The 16,109-nt window shown below is 54.9% G+C and overlaps 1 protein-coding gene across 3 annotated transcripts in view; it reads left to right on the top strand.

Moving 5' to 3' along the window:
• The first annotated feature begins 675 nt into the window (after window positions 1-675).
• The window catches only part of Mmel1 (membrane metalloendopeptidase like 1), a 30,528-nt gene continuing 15,094 nt past the window's right edge, over window positions 676-16,109 (top strand). For 2 of the 3 annotated variants that reach the window (XM_063235340.1, XM_063235339.1), the window contains exons 1-4: window positions 676-833; window positions 1,588-1,772; window positions 2,818-3,006; window positions 5,056-5,212. In XM_063235340.1, coding sequence (XP_063091410.1) covers window positions 5,065-5,212 — 148 coding nt within the window. In that variant the 5' untranslated portion in view covers window positions 676-833; window positions 1,588-1,772; window positions 2,818-3,006; window positions 5,056-5,064. The remainder of the gene's footprint in view (window positions 834-1,587; window positions 1,773-2,817; window positions 3,007-5,055; window positions 5,213-16,109) is intronic. The other variant, XM_003461500.5, reaches the window with a different exon arrangement.

Below are 16,109 nucleotides of genomic sequence, written 5' to 3'. Positions count from 1 at the left end.
GATGCAGTGGGAACGTTTTCTGTCACTGATGAGCCACCCAGTGGTAGCTGGACACAGAGCCAGATGGACAAATGGGATACAGCAGCCCACGGTCCACCTCCTCTGTCCTGCCTGTGGGCCCCAGGCCCCTAAGGACCATGGCCAAGTGTCAGCCGCCTGAGCATCCTCCCTGCTGGGCCCAGCCAGGCTTTACTGCCTCCAGCCTGCGCAGGCCACAGAACCACGGCCCCTCTGAGTTCATCAGGTGGGTCTGGGACACCAGAGTACTGCCGACGGGAGAACTCAGGACCGGGTCCAGGGGCTCGGGCCCTGCAGACCGCCCTGCTCCCTGGGCAGCCCTGACCTGCCCCCAGGTCACTGCTGGAGGCCGAGAGCTGCCCTATGTGTCCAGGGGACAGCCCTGGGTCTGGTGCCCTCCTCTGCCAGGAAAGTTCTGGGCTCTCTGCCTCAGTAACCATGGCTCCCTGAATCTGGATTTTCCCGGCCAAGGATAGCACTGCTCAGTGAGCTCAGGACAGGCTCCAGGCCACCCGCCCTGCCCCTGCCCAACACCCTGGCCTGCATCTTTTGGTGCAGGAGCTGTTTCCTCCTGGGCCAAGACCAGGAGCATGCAGTGACCTGACCCTCATTACCAGTCTGGCACCACCAGGGCAACCCTGAAGGACGTGCCCTGGCCTCTGGCACCTGGCTCAGGTTGTCGGTCAGGGTTTGGAGCAGCTTCATCCTCAGACTTTGGGAATACACTGCTTCCACCAGGAGGACCCTGGAGGCCAGGGATTCAGAATCATCAGTTTGGTCTCAGCCAACAAGACGCCACCACGCCATGTTTCAAGGTCCTCTTCTTTCCAAATTAGCACCCTGACTTCTCTTGAGAACTTAGTAGGGATAAGTTTGTGCCCCATATTGGAATCTCACTTTGAGCAAGAAGTCTGGAGCTTCTCAGCAGTCTCGGGACTTCAGGAGGCCAGGGGCTCCTGTGGGGTGGTTGGGCCTGGACGCTAGCACTGCAGTGCAGAGCCCTGAGTGTGTTGGTCCCATCTGCTGGAGCTGCAGGTGATCAGGGGACCCCCATAGCCCTCCTGGCCACTGTCACAAGAAGCCCATGATGCCACAGGTCCCCAGTTCCAATGGGGAGGCGCTCCCTCTGCATTCAGGCCCCGGGACAGCCACGGGACCCCATCCCCTCTTGGGGACACTTAGGCCAATCTTCCCACTGGTGTCTGAGTGGACAGGGCCCCTGGGAAGCGGACACTGCACCATGATTCCAAGGGCACCAGTTTACTGTGAAGAAACACGAGTCCTGGTTGCATATTCAGGGTGGGGGAATCTGGAAGCAGCAAAGGCAAAGTCTGGAGACTGGAGAGACGCCTGGCAGGCAGACCTCAGCGCTGGTCCCTGGGCCAGGGCGCCTACCCCTCCTCAAATGCCCAGCCCTGGGCCTGGCACTGGGCCCACCCCTCTCCTGCACCTGGCTCCCCAACAAGTCTATAGAGCCCCCTTTCCCAGTTGAGGGCCTGATGCGCCTGCTGGCTACTTGGGCCAGGCTGGCGACTCCGTGATGAAACACCGTCCCTTCCCTCCGTCCAGTCCAGCTACGCATCGCCCAGCTCCAGGAGGCAACACCATGCTCAGGGGTCTGCAGGCCAGCTTGGCCGGCACCTGAAGGGCAGGAATCCTGAGGACACGCCTGCACAGGACAGGGACCCGCCCCTGGACTTGAGGCCAGGCACACAGACCTGTGGGGACCAAGGGGCATTCTGCAAGCAGTGCAGGTAAGGGCCAAGTCCAGCTGTCCTGGCACTGAGGCCAGGGACGCCACCTTACCCATCCTGACCACCTCCTTGTGTCCCTGGGCTGCAGTTCTGCACACCTCACAGCTACTGCCCAAAACGGGGGTGCACAGAAGCCCCCAGTCTCCCTGACCCCCTCTAAGAGCAAGGGTTCCAGCCCTGGAGCATGAGGCTCACCACAGTGTGCTGGGCCGCAGCCTGGGCCAGGGCTGGGTTGTGTGTGCTGCATGTCACCTGGTGGGCACTGTGAGGGAACCCTGGCCAGGGCTGGGCTCTGCAGCCCTCCTCCTGCCCTCGCTGCGTGGCTGGAACCTGGCCAGCACCCCCAGCCTCTGGTTCATGGCTCAACTAGAGGAGGGCCCAGGACCAGGCAGCCCCAGGCATGGGAAGGAAAACTGGACTCATAGGCCGAAGTCTCAGTCCCAGGTGGCCAGGTGGCCTTGGGCAGAAGTGAGCTGAACGTGGGGCAGGCTGGCATGGGGGACAGAGGTGAAGGGCTGGCCTGGAGACTCAGAGTCCGAGAGGGAACCCAGCCAGCCCCCCGGTGCCCTAGCCCCCTCCCAGATCCCATAGAAAGCAGAGGCGAGTTTGAGACCCAACTCCAGAGGCCCTCTGAGCACGGACTAGAAACTTTCAATGTGGGTGCTGTCTGCCCCATGACCTTGGACTGCCTGGCTTGGTGCAAGGGCAGGAGGACCTGCCACATGGGATCTGAAACCCAGCAGGGACAGGACTGGAGAAGAGGACACCTGGATTCCTGTGGGGACCTGTTCTGCTCAGACCCTGCACCCATCCAGACTGGACCTGGGTCACTGGCTCCGGGTGGGGACAGTCCCTGCAGGCCTGCCCTCCCCACCCAGAAAGGCCCCAAGCCCATCAGCCTTGTTGAGCAGGAAGGTTGAGGACATCTGAGCAGGGCCTGCAGAGACCCTGGCCAGTACCTCCCGGCCAGATGGGGGGAACCAGGACAGAGGCCCCCTCCCCCATCCAAACCCCTACGGAACTCCCAAGGGTGTCACACCTCCAGGGAGCCCTCACGGCATCACAAAGAAGACGGAAGCAGCCGAGAGTGACCTCACAGCAAGCCCTCCCACCACACCACTGCTCTCCTAGATCCAGAGCCCACCCCTTGGTCAGCACACCCCAACTCTAGGACCTCCCAACCCAGCCTTCAGGGACCTGCTGTGGGTGGTGGCCGCTCCCCAGTGACTCAAAGGTGAGGTTTTCGAGGGCCTAACTGGCCCACTTTACTGTGCAACTCCCGGAGGACATCCACCCAGAGGCCAGCCCACCTTCCTGCAGGGCCTGAAGGACACTTCCTGGGTGGTCTCTCCCCTTGCATGGAAAGCCAGAGAGACTCCTGCTCCGTCTCAGGCAATGGAGACTGTGGCTGCCAGGGCCCAGCCTTGGCAGGGCACAGCCACCATGGTGCCTGGCAGTGGTCCCGGGTCGCTGGCTCTGTCTGAAGGGTTTTACTGTGGGAGTCCCCGGCCTCACATGGAGGGAAGGCAGCTGGCAGGACGCGTGAGTGACATCCGAGGACAAGCCCAGACTTGGCCAGGGATTCACCAGTGCCTCCCTTCGCACTTCCCTGGGTGGGTGTGTGGATCCCTGGGTCGTGGTCCCTCACAGATGTGTGGATGCCCAGGCAGTGGGTACCAGTCCAAGTGCAGACCGAGTCCTGTGCCCAGGGCGGCATCAGCCCCATGGGACAGTGCAAACAGGACCGGGTCAGTAGTGGTGGAGCCCAGGCTATCGGAGGGACACAGCCAAAAGAGGCTGAAGCTTTTTCTGTGGACCCAGAACCCCTCAGGAAGCCCCCCAGGAAAGGAGACTTTAGAGGGGAGCAGAGTGGGAGGCCCTGAGGAAGGGGCTCTGAGGAGGCTGCCCTGAGGGGTGGTGGCAGTGGCAGTCATCAGCGAGAACAAGGCCCTGCTGCTGCACCAGCAGGCCTGGGAGTGACAGCCCCCTGATGCCCGCGGGACCCTCAGCAGAGCTGGGACGCTTAGGAGGCCGCCGCCTGCGCGGCAGCAGAGGGGCAGAAATGAGGGAGTCAGACCAGGAAGAGCGGGGCTCAGGACTGGGTGGGCAACTCCAGGGTTTGGCAGCAGCAACTGGAGATGGCATCATCTGGGGTGAACCTCCTGGGGGTCCCGTGGCTGCAGATGACCCCTACAGATTAGGAGACTAAGAGGGACCTCAGGCGGGGCCAGGGCCAGGCCTCAGCACCTTGTGGGGGAGCCAAGGAGACTAAGTGGCCAAGCAGGACTCACCCGTGGGTCCCAGCCTGCTCTACGTCCGGCTGTGGGGCAGGTGATACCCAGACAGGGTCTCAGAGCTAGGTCACAGGGTAAGAACTTGGAGCCCAGCCATCCATGGGTCACAAGGCTCACAGCTCCTGCCCCGAAGTGCACCTGTCTTCTCTCTAGCCTCCTCCGGAGCCAATTCCCAAGCCCGGGCAGCTCTCAGGGACACACAGGTGGGCACACTCACACTGACAGACAGGTGCGTGTGCTCGTCATGAACACCCGCATGCCTGCATGCCCACTCACACGTGTGCTCACACACACAGGCCTGGAAGCCTCCAGAGTCTGCTGTCTCTGTGCCACAGCCCTCCCTGCCCAGGTCCCTGCCATGTCCCCAGCAGAGACCCCACTCATCACCTGTTCCCTGTGCATCCTCCACCGCTGCCCACTGCCCGGCTGGCTCAGGGAGGGGTCCCCACTGTAGTGACGAGCTGAACCCCAGCCAGGTGGCTCTGGGGGCTGGGCTTCAAGGCTGCAGGGCCCTGGCCATCCCTTCCTGGTCCGCATGGTCACCACTGCGGGGTGCAGGAGCCCAGCAGCTCCACCCTAGTGCCCAAGCCTGTGGCTTCTGGACCCCTGGGGCACAAGCAGCACAGGTGGCATCACTGCTGGTCTGATGGCTGCAGAGGCCCCTGGACAGCACAGGAGCAGAGCCTTCCCCGTCCTGCTGCGGACCTGGCCGTGAGCAGCAAAGGGACTCAGAGAAGCTGACCTTGAGACCAGCCTACATCACAGCCGGCCCATGAGGCCTCCTCCCACCCACCCCAGGGCGCCCCCAGGCAGTGGAAGACTCTGGCCCAGAGCTAGTACAAGAGCCCCGAGGACCAGGCCACCAAGACTGGGGCTCTGGCTTTGGAAGGGGAGACAGGGACTGGGTGTCCCCAAAGCACCAGCCAGCAGCTCCCGCCACCTCTCCCCACCCTGGCCTGCGGCCACTCAGCTGTACACTTTTTGTCCAGCGCCTGCCGATGGGGAAGGCAGAAAGCCCAGTGGGAATGGTGGACAGAGCCAGCCTGGCAGGGCAGAAGCGCCAAGGCTTCCTGGAGAGGGGGCTGCTGCTCCTGCTCCTGCTGGTGATGGGTGCCCTGGTGGCCCTGGGCGTCCTCTACAGCCGAGGTGAGTGCAGGGACCCCGCCTGCTGCCCGCCTGCCCCCTGCAGGAGGAGTACTTGTCCCATGGGACAAGCGGGTCTTCCTGTGGCCGGGGCTCCCCGCTGTGCTGCCGACCCGGGAAGACTGCAGGAAGACCCAGGGGACACTGACCTGCAGGGCGCCGGCCGCTTTTCCAACAGCTCCCGGGACAGTACAGCCTGGCCCGGCTGCCTCTGCGGCTCCACGCAGGCCCTGTGCCGCTGCACTGAGCTGGACTCTGGGATGCCGCAGACGCCCCCGCCCCATCCCCTCCGCTCCCCCCACCCCGCCCCCGCAGCCGCAGCCGGTGCTGCAGTTCCCAGCCGGCCCAGCAGTGGGAGCCCTCGCTCCCGAGCCGGAGACCTTCCTGCCCAGCTCACCTGGCTGCTGCTATGCAGAGGACAGAATCTGCGCTGCCCCCCGGTGACCCCGTCTATGTCCCCGACCTGGTGCCTCCCGCGCCAGGCTCCACTCACTGCGAGTCAGCGGGTGGGAGCTTCCAAAGCAGAGGCATGGCCTGGGCTGCGTGGCCCCAGCTGTCCCAGGAACAGCCCCCCTTCGCTGCCCCTCGCCCCACGAGCCCCGGCAGCAGGAGCCCACGCACCCCTTGGGGTGGGAGACACCCACACGAGGCAGCTCTCACGTCGTGGACCGGGCAGGCGGCAGGGGACGGCGCTTCCCGAGCTGGGCTGCTGGTCCTCGTGGGCGCACTTAGGGCTGCCAGTGAAGCACTTTCCTGTGCCTGGCCCTGGGAACAGGGCATGAGGACCCTGTGCCCAGAATGTTCCCTGGGCAGACAAAGTGGGAAGCCTAAGTGGGTGCTGCCCATGGCCAGATGGCCAGCGCGGGTGAGACCCACATGAGTGCAGCTGCTGCCTGCTGGCCACATGGCCCCCAGGCCCTCCAGCCAGGCAAGTGGGCATGGCCAGCACCAGGGCAGGGCACTGGGGTAGAGAAGGCTCCGTCAGGCTGAAGTTGGGGAACTTTTGTCTGGAGCTTGCTGGGCTCAGAACTCTGGGTGGAGGCCATTGCTCCCTGTGGCGTCAGGAGACAGCCAGCTCCTCCTCCTGGGTGCTCTCCAGTCCCTCGGGGTCTCTGACTGCCATCTGCCTGTCCCCGTCTCTGTCTATCTGCCCGTTCCCCGCCCTCTGCCCTCCATGCAGCACTGAGTTCTCACACAGCTGGGATCTCCTTGACCTTCCAGCACCGTGCAGTCTCTGCCTTCTTTGTCGGGTCCCTGTCCCCCAGGAGTGACCTCTGACTGTCCTCTGTCCAGAAGGAGCTGGCGGGAGGCTGTTGGCATGTGCTTCTGTATTTTCACATTTCCATCCTGAGTTTGTGCTTGACTCACAAGTTACTTGGATTTACTCTGTTCATTTGGAGACCTGGGTGAGCTCTAGTGACCTTTCTAGGTTATGAGCAGTTTCTGGCTCAGCTGTGCTGGCCTTGGGAGCTCTGGGTCCTGCCCACACTTTCTGTCCATCCTGCACCGCAGCCCAATGCTGGGCCACATTCAGCCCTCACACAGGGAGGGTTTCCGTGTCTGCCAGCCCAGCCGACCCCTGCTGCAGACTTGTCTCTTCCCGCTCCTGATCCTTCAGCTATCGAAAGGCGCACATGAATGTGTGCGTGTGTGTGTAAAGCTTGCAGTAGAGAATTACTGATTTCCCACAGCACGTGTGTGCCCTGACTCCCCGGGACGAGTGTGCACACTGCATGTTGCTAACCTGTAGCTCCCGTGTCCAGCACAAACTTAACTTTTTTTCAAAAGAGAAAAAACAGAAAAATTAAGCAGCGTACAGTAAAAAAAATAACGACAACAACAAAACAGTAGCTATATAAGACTGCAAAATAAGATGACAGGAATTTAACAACGGCTGTTACATTGCATAGTTTTGTGGGGTTTTTTGGGGTTTTTTTGTTGTTGTTGTTGTTGTTGTTTGTTTGTTTGTTTGTTTTATCGGTACCAGGGATTGGACTCATGCCTGCCTGCTTGCAAGGCAGGTGCTTATGCCGCTGAGCTAAATCCCCAGCCCTACACTGCATAGTTATCTTCAGAACAGTTGCTCAGGTTACCAGATAGAGGCATGTAAGTTTGATCAAACAATGTGGTTTCCCTTTAAGCAGTTCCTCTCCCTTTCACTATCACTCTTGTAAGTTTTGGATCTTAGTTACTCTTTCAGTTTCTTATACTAGCATGACAATATGGTGTTTACACATACAAGTCTAATTATCTCACTTATGAGTGTGGTTTCTAGTTGCATCTATTTACTTACAAAAGCCTTGAGTTCGTCATTCTTTGTGGCTGAGTAGTACTCCATTGGAGAAGAATACCAACTCTTTCTATCCACTCCTCCGTTGATGGTCATGTGGGTTGTTTCCAGGACCTGGCTATTACAAATTGTGCTGCTACAAACATGGGTGCACATATACGCCCGTGGTATGATGTTTTCTGTTCTTCTGGGAAAATATCCAGAAGGGACCTAACTTATTAAGGCTATAGGATTACATGGAGACAAATTGCAATGTATATTATAACCTCAGTTTTATAAATGTAAGGTGACTTTGTATTTAGATAAAAGGTGTGTACACACCTTATCTAATGAGTCTGAACAATGTGCTTTGCCCTACATTCTATTCTATTGTAAAACTTCTTCTATCCTGAATGAACAGGACCATTGTTTTCTCTTGAAACTTTTTGGTTCCCATCCTGTGTGTCTCGCAGTAGTGTGTGGTTGGACTTGGGCTGTCTCACCTGCAGAGGAGTCTGTCTACCTGCGTTCACTGTCGTTACCAAAATGTTTTCTACTGTGTTCTTTTGTTCCTGCCTTTGCTTTGGTCTATAATTTTTCACTCCATGTTCTGTCAACTTGCTTGGAGCTTTTGTATTTCAATCTTTTTGAAGGTTTTCTCCAACATTTTTAATTCTTGCTATTTTAAAAGCTACAGACTTCTTTTTTTAAGTTAAATGTTTTCTACAAAAGTCACAGTCCTGTGCCCTGCCCCAGCCATGCCGGGGATGTGACTTTTCTGAAGCAGCCACAGGTCCGTCCCAGTGCACAAGTCAGCAAACCATGGCCCCTGCCTGTTTATACCAATAAAGTTTTATTGGAACAGAGCCACGCCCACCTGCTCACCATGTCAATGGCTGCCTCCTGCTGAGCAGCTCAGGAGGAGGCTGCTGTGGCCCACAGTGCTGCGGCATGGGCTCAGGAATGATGGCCTATGTCATCCAAGCAGGTTCTCCTTTGCACAGGACACCCAGAGTTGACAGCCCGGGGGGCTGGGGATTCCAGCTCCGCAAACCTCAGCGGTGTGAGCTTGGCTGATCTCCATGACACCCGTCCGCCTCAAGTCCTTATCTGTGAAATGGAGATGGGAGAGGTGCATGCAGCAGAGCCTGACCCAAGTAATGGTGATTTAGTGTCAGTGACGCTAACTTTCTGCCTTTCGTGGTCAGATTTTTGCCAGCCGTCTGGCGTCACGCCAGCCCCATGGTCAGTGCTGTCACAGCTTCGTGAGGCAACTTAGCTCCCAGGCCCCAGCCCTGGCCACCCCTGCAGGGCGATCTGCTGCTCGGGTTAAATCCGGTGTCCTCATCTTCCATGCCGAGGGCCTCTTTCCACAAGTGAGCTGTGAAGAGCAACGGACCCCATCGCCCATAAATTCCCCGTTACTAAACACCTCCTTGAGGAGTTCCCCTTTTCTGTCGAATTACTAACCCATCTTCAACAACAGCCTGTGTGTTTTTTAGAACATTTTCATTTCAGTTGTGGGAAAGCCAAGAGTGACTCCCAGGGGTGTCTGTTGTTAATCACTCTGGACGTGAACCCATTCAGTATGGTTCTGTTTTTGCCTTGCTGGTTTTGTTTTTGTTTTTGTTTTTGTTCATGAAATTGAACGCAGGATTTGCAGGTGCAAGGCAGGGGCTCGTGCTGCTGAGCTGCATCCCGGCCCGGGGAGTCCATTCAGAAAGGCACTTCTCAGTCAAAATTCTACACCCCGCCCCCCCCATCCCCCCACCCAGCCCCGGACCTCACTGATCTCATCCCCCAAAACGATGGTCAGAAGTGATCAGCTTTTAGTGTGGCACTGGGGGTTGCACTTTCCTGTCCTCTTCCCTCGAGGTTACAGGCTGGGCCGCAAAGGTCTCCCTCCGATGGTCCCGACCTGAAATGCAGCCTGGAGCCGCAGGGTGCTGCAAGCTTCACAAGGGCCCTGTGTCTCCCGGTCCGCTCACCTCGGGATGCAGGGCTCCTCCAAACCCGCAGAGATGCCGTCGCCCCTGTAGCTGTTAGGGGGAGTGCGGTGGAGCGGTGCGGCTTGGCAGAGTTCCGCGGGTGGTGCGGGTGGTGCGTCTGAGTGCTGTCCCAGGCTGGCCCATTCGGTGCTAACCCTTTCCCAAGCTGCTCCTTCTCTTCGAGCCTCCCCATTCCTTCCTGGCCCCATTTCCCCTCCTCCCAGGGCACTTGCTTTTCCGTTCCTAGCGGCGAAGCAGTGCACTCGGATTCTCACCACTGTGTTTGTCTTTTTGACACCACCATTTCTTGTGCATTTTCAAAGATCAGGTCCCAGGCAGTGACCGCACCCCCTCACCCTAGTCTTCCGGCCTGCATAATTTCCAGTGGGAAGTCTGTCTTTCCTACCCTTGTTCCTTTATCCATGAACTTCTTTTTCCGCTGTCGTCATGGATTTTTTTATTTACAGCCGTGCATCACAAGCCCCTCCTGGGTGGGAGCAGAAATCTTCCTGAACAAAACCTACAAATCGGTCACACCACAAGCACTCCCCTTCCCGTGATCAGATACTGGGGATTCCTACCCTACACCAGTGGGCCAGTGGTAAAATCCTTAGTGTTTTTTGACATTAAAATAACTTAGGATTCATCCTGCCTCCCGTGACAGATTAACTGACCCTAGGTTTTATCTCATGTCCTGAAGGCTTGTTTCTACTGTCCTCTGATTCCCACTGCTGCTGGCCAGAAGTCTGCCGTCTAATTGCATCCTTCCTGGGGCGGACCCTGACCCCTCTCAGTCTCCCCTCTGAGTCATCTCCTTCTCCTCTTTGTTCTCCTGCGCCTGTTTTACCATTAGGCATCCGGCTATGAAATTCCTTTTTATTTTCTTTGGCTTTGTTGTGAAGCCTGGATCTGAGCATTAATGACATTTATTAATTTTGGAAAACTTCAGCTAACCTGTTTTTAGGAATCATATCTGCTTTTTCTTCTAGAATTCTGATGACCCATAAGGTTTCTTCCCTCTAACATGCATTTTTTTTTTCTGTGTATTTCCCGTCTCTCAGACATTGTCCTGCATTCCAGGAAAGTTCTGTAGTACTGCACTCCAGTCTCTGAAACTCTCTTCAGCTCTAATAGCTAGAACTTAATCAATTCCTTTTTGGTTTGTGACCACTTGTCAATTTCAACATCTTTTACTCTTAAAATGTACAACTGATTCCTTTTTTTTTTTTTTTTTTTTCTTTTTGAGCCGGGGTCTCGCTATGCGGTTCAGTCTGGCCTTGAGCTCACTTTGTAGCCCAGGCTGGTCTCGAACTCGCAACAATCCTCCTGCCTCAGCCTCCCGAGTGCTGGGATTACAGGCATGAGCCACCACGCCTGGCTCTAACTGATTCCTTTTTAATTTTGTTTGTTTGTTTCTTTGTTTTTGTCTTTTTCCTTTTTATCAGTACCAGGGATCGAACTCACAACTGCCTGTTTGCAAGGCAGGCGCTTATGCCGCTGAGCTAAATCCCCAGCCCCTTTAATTTGATTTTTAAACATTCTTTGCTTTCATTTTCATTTTTTAATTTTAAAAACAATGATACAAAATTTAAAAACAAAATAATAGGAAATTAATATGAGTTAATATATTGCATATTTTTATCTTCAAAGTAGTTGCTCAGATTACAAGATCTAGGCATGAGAAAACAGATCACCCAATCAGTGAAAGCACCAACTGTCCTTTGTGATGAGCTAGCAGACATTAGTATTACAGCTGTCTATCGTGTGTGTATATTTATATATACATATATCTGTATTTCAAACATACAAATGTTAAGTTCTGCATTAGTTACCTACTGATGCCTTAAAACCACCCCAACACGGGTGGCTTAAAATGGCAGGAGGCACGCCCATAGGCCTATGGCTGGGCTGCGGTCAGCTGATCCTGGCAGGCTCCCCTGGGCAGCGCTGCCCCAAGGCGGTCTCATCCATCTGTGAGGACCCGTGTGCTGCCATGCTGGAAGCGGCAGGCGTTTGAGGGGAGAGGTGAGAACCCACGAGCTTCTGGGCCTGGCCTGGGCTGGAACCTGAGCAGCCCCACTTGGTTCCGTTGGCCACAGCAAGTCACACAGGAAACGCACAGCTCGCACAGGCAGAACCCGAGGCAGGGGAGCAGAGAGGAGCCAAAATGTGGGACCGATGGTGCCATCACTTGGGCTAGATAACTCACAAAGCTGAATTCCTCGGCATTCTGGGTATGCTGTTTATTTCTCACTCTGTTTTATTTTCATGAACATAAATCCACATGTGACTTCGCTTTATCTGTGGGACTCTACCGTTGGTGGACTGAGAGAGAGTTTCCCTCCGAGAATATGTGTTTGTTTCCATCCGGCTCCAGGGATGGTACCAGTCACAGCTGCTGGGTGCTGGTTTCCTTGGCCACGTAGCACATCAATCCATCCACAGCTGTGCACAGGGCCTGTGGTTATCCATCCTCAGGGGATGGAGTTTTTCCATCACAGTTCTTTGTGTGGCTTTGTGAGTAAGAGGGACAGACTGGGAGACAGAGAGGGAGACAAAAGAAACCAGAGAGAGAGAGAAGAAACATAAATACTTCCATCAAAGTCTTACTGAAGTCAAGGAATGTGGAAGCCTTTAAGAAAAACAAAATATTCATAGGCAATGCCCAACCTGTCTTTAAAATATAGAGTCCACAACCAGGGTTTTAGCTCAGTGGCTCAAGCGACTGCCTGGTAAGCATGAGGTTGTGAGTTCGATCCCCGATACCCAAAATAAAACAAACAAGCAAACAATATATACATAGAGAGAGAGACAAAATAAGGAGAGAAGTTACTCAAGTGAGTGTAAAGGAACAAAAGGACATTAAAGCCACTCCTCTCTGGAACTACGAAGGAGAATCGTCTCCCTGGCTGGAGAGGATTTATGTGATTCCTGTTGACCGTATTTCGGTGTTTAGCCATTTCTGTGTGTGCGAGGAGGAAGTCTTACTGCTTCTCCTCCTCCTCGTAGAGATTTTCAATGGCAGCCTGGGGCTGAGTGCGAACCTTGGCCCTCCGTTTTCTTCCCTGGGAAGCAACAGACTCCCCAGTTCGTGCCCTCTGCCTGCCCCGGAACGCTGCCCGACAAGCCCCACAACATTTGGTGGTCAGGCCTTTTGGGCTCCTGTTGGCTGTGATATTTCCTTGTTTTATTGTTAAATCTTGACAGAACTGGCCAGGTTCTTAGCAGAACGTCCCTTGGGTAGGGCTTTTTCTTTGATTGTGCAGGGGCCACAGCTGAAGGGCCCATACTGTTGGCACGCCCCCATCACCTGGCTGCAGGCAGCACTGCCAGCTTTCCGCACCTTAAAGTCACCTTTCTCCCCTGTAGCATTCTGTGTTCTCTGGAGGAAGCTGTCACCTGCAGCTTTCCCTCAAGGAGTGGGGGAGTCACCCCACACCCGAGGAGCAGAGCCACCACATGGAGCATTTGGAATTCCTCCTTATGAGGGCCTCGTCTGCATTGACTTGGCCTTCTATGATTGTACCGTGTGACCGCACGGACGCTTGCTTTGTATTTTGGGCTGTGACCCAGTACTGCTGCACCAGTTGCTTGGACTGTTCCAGGTCTGCCACCGAGAGCTCTGCTGATGGGCGTACATAACGCTTGTCATTTCTGTCGTCACGAGCTTGAGGTTTTTTAGAGACTCAAGTTAGCACTTTCTCATTTTTTGCCTTTATAAAATACCCTAGGCTCGTCCTCTGCATTCCTGTCCCCGTTGTAGAACTGACCGTTTCCAAAGAGCCCTGCTCCCCGTGGCTGGACAACAACGTTAGAAACCAGCTGCAGCCTCGATCACTGTCACCCCTGGGTGGTTGAAGCCTCCGATCTCTCTCAGCGGGTGGAGCAAGGAGTGCATGTGCGTGTGCGTGTGAGCGCGTGTGTGCATCTGCTCACCTGTACGCGTACATCGACAGATGTCTCTAGGCACCGTCGGCGTCCAGAGAGCCGAGCATGAGCTTCTGATCCCCGCCCCGTGTCACCCACTCCTCCTCCCTGGCTTCTCCGCACCCTCTTGGTAGCTCACGGTGACTGGTGGGTCACGTTATGGTTAGTGTTGCGAGCAGCTGTCCGCCAAGGTGACTACTGTGTCCTGCAGGCCCACAGCAGCAGGAGGACGTCCGACAGCCTCTTGCCAGGGTGGGCTTCGCAGATCTAGCTTTCATCTAACTCCTCTGCACGGTGCGATCCCTCACTGGGGTCCAAATTTGCAACTCTGCAGTGGCAGAGATGCCAAGCCCCCTACCGCGAGCTTCTCTTCCCGCCGTGTTCTCCCAGGGTCGTTCAGGTCCTCTCCCCATTCCCTGCTGGGCTGCTATTCCTGGCTGCTCAATTTGAAGCGTTTTGCACATTTTCGAGGTTAGTGTTTTGTCAGTAAACTCTGTGCAAATCTTTTCTTCCAGATTGTGGCTTATGCTTTTGTTCTCTTATCCTTTTGTTCTTTCATAGAGCAGGAGTTTCGAACTCCAGCATCTAGTGCCGATCTTTTCCTGTTTTTGAATCCCACTACTTGTGTTGCATTTTGAAAGTCATCACCAAGCTGAGATCTCGTGCATAATCTTTGATGTTTCTTCAGATGTGTGGCAGCTCTTCGTGTTGTGTTCCTGTCACGCTTCTTTTTGAGTTAATTTCTGTGCAAGGCGTAGTCTGTGCCTCGCTGGTTCGGGCGTCCAGCCAGTGCTGTGGCCGTGTCATCCACTGGGCAGACCGGCCCCCACCGCTCTGCCCGCGCTCCTGTGGCACAGGTCGGTAGACCATTGTGTCCGTCAGTCTGTGGGCTGCCCTCTCCGCCCCACTGGCCCGGCTGCTTCCTACGAGCGTCTGCTGTCCACACTCCTGGTCAAGCGCAGCCCAGCTGCCTCCGTCTCACCGCTGCCTCGCTGTGCTAGGTCCTCCCCTCTGTACGAACGTCAGAATCGTTCACAAAGATGGGAATTGATAGGAGTGCTGTTCAGTCCACAGGTTAAACTGGAAAGAACTGACAACTTAGAACTCTTAGCATTCTGATCCATGAGCATAGAATACCGTTTATTCATCTACCTGATTTTTTAAAAAAAATCAGTGCTCTATATATAGTTTTCCACATGGAAGTTCCATACATATTTTATCAGACCTATATGCAGCTTTCTGTGTTTACCTTCCACTTCCTCCTCCTGTCTCTCAGAGCCGGAGGGGTGTCCAGTGCAGCACTGGCCAGGAGGTGGGGGGGGAGCTTCCGCCTCATCCTGCTCTTGGGGAGCAGCCCAGTCTCACTGCGATGTGAGCTCTCAGTTTCTGTTTCCCTGTGTTCTAGTTAACTACCTTTCTTTTTTTGTTTTTTTGTGGGTTTTTTTGGTACCAGGGTTCAAACTCATGACCTCACACTTGCCAGGCAGGCGTTTATGCCACTGAGCTAAATCCCTGGCCTAATTTAATTACCTTTCTTTTGTGTTTCAGTGATTTATACTGATCTATATGATATGACTGAAAAATATAGTGAATTAATTTTAAAATTTATTCTGGGGCCAGGGGTTTAGCTCAGCGGCACCAGTGCCTGCTTGGCAAGCGTGAAGTCGAGAGTTTGATCCCCAGTATCAAAAAAAAAATTAAAACTTATTCTGCATAAGTCATATTGCTACTGTGTCCTCTTCGTCATCCTCCTCTTCCTCACTTCCATACACTGGTACCGTCATCCTCCCCACCTTCTTTTTTGTGTGTGGGGTACCAGGGATTGAACGCATGACTTCACACTTGCCTGGCAGGCTCTTGTACCACTAAACTAAACCGCCAGCCCGCTTTCTCTTCTCTTCTTGTTTTGAGAGAGTCTCACTCTGTAGTTCAGGCTGGCCGTGAACTCACAGTGATCTTCCTGCCCCAGCCTCCTGCGTGCTGAGATTACAGACTGGGATTAAAGTAACTGTGTGCCAGGGCTGATCAAACCCCCAGCTGCCGGAGGAGGGAGCAATGGGAACCAAAGACAAAATACTACCTCATTTAGGCGAGGAGTTTGGGAGGAGCTGTCTCCGGTGGACTGACGCTGACCTCTCCGCATTGCCCGCTTTTATTAGTGAGAAGCTGGGGGTGGAAGGGAGGTAACGCACTTTTCTTGGAACAGCGGCTGTGGGCTGGGACAGTAAAATGCAGATCAAGTTTAGCATGTCAAGGGGAACAAGTTAAAGCTGGTCCCTGGACGCCTGCATTTTCTGTCCTGGGCAGATTCTATCTTGTCTCAGGAGGCTGTGAATCTGAGCTTTGGCCTCACAGCCAGGAGCATGCAGTATCTGCAAACTCTCCTGCCCCTTGAGGCAAGTCACACTTGGGGCCACAGAGCTTGGGGCCACAGTCTGGTAGTCTGGTCCTTAACACAGTGAATTATTATTTTATATGGATACAGGGGAAAGAAACTGCCAACCAACAGATGTCTGGTACGAGTCTGTGTTCTTTTTTTTTTTTTTTTATCGGTACTGGGGATCGAACTCACTCCTGCCTGCCTGCAAGGCAGGTGCTTATGCCGCTGAGCTAGAGCCCCAGCCCCGAGTCTGTGTTCTTTAAATCGAAGAAGGAATTTTAGGAACAACAGAGGTTAGAGCAGAACGTATTTATTGAGAGAAAGAAAGTGTGTGTC

The sequence above is a fragment of the Cavia porcellus genome, unplaced genomic scaffold (assembly GCF_034190915.1).
Source record: "Cavia porcellus strain 051 isolate PalLab524CR breed Dunkin Hartley unplaced genomic scaffold, mCavPor4.1 scaffold_25, whole genome shotgun sequence".
In the NCBI taxonomy this organism is placed as follows: domain Eukaryota; kingdom Metazoa; phylum Chordata; class Mammalia; order Rodentia; family Caviidae; genus Cavia; species Cavia porcellus.
Note: the sequence above shows the minus strand (reverse complement) of the source record. Positions and strands in the feature narration are given on the sequence as shown.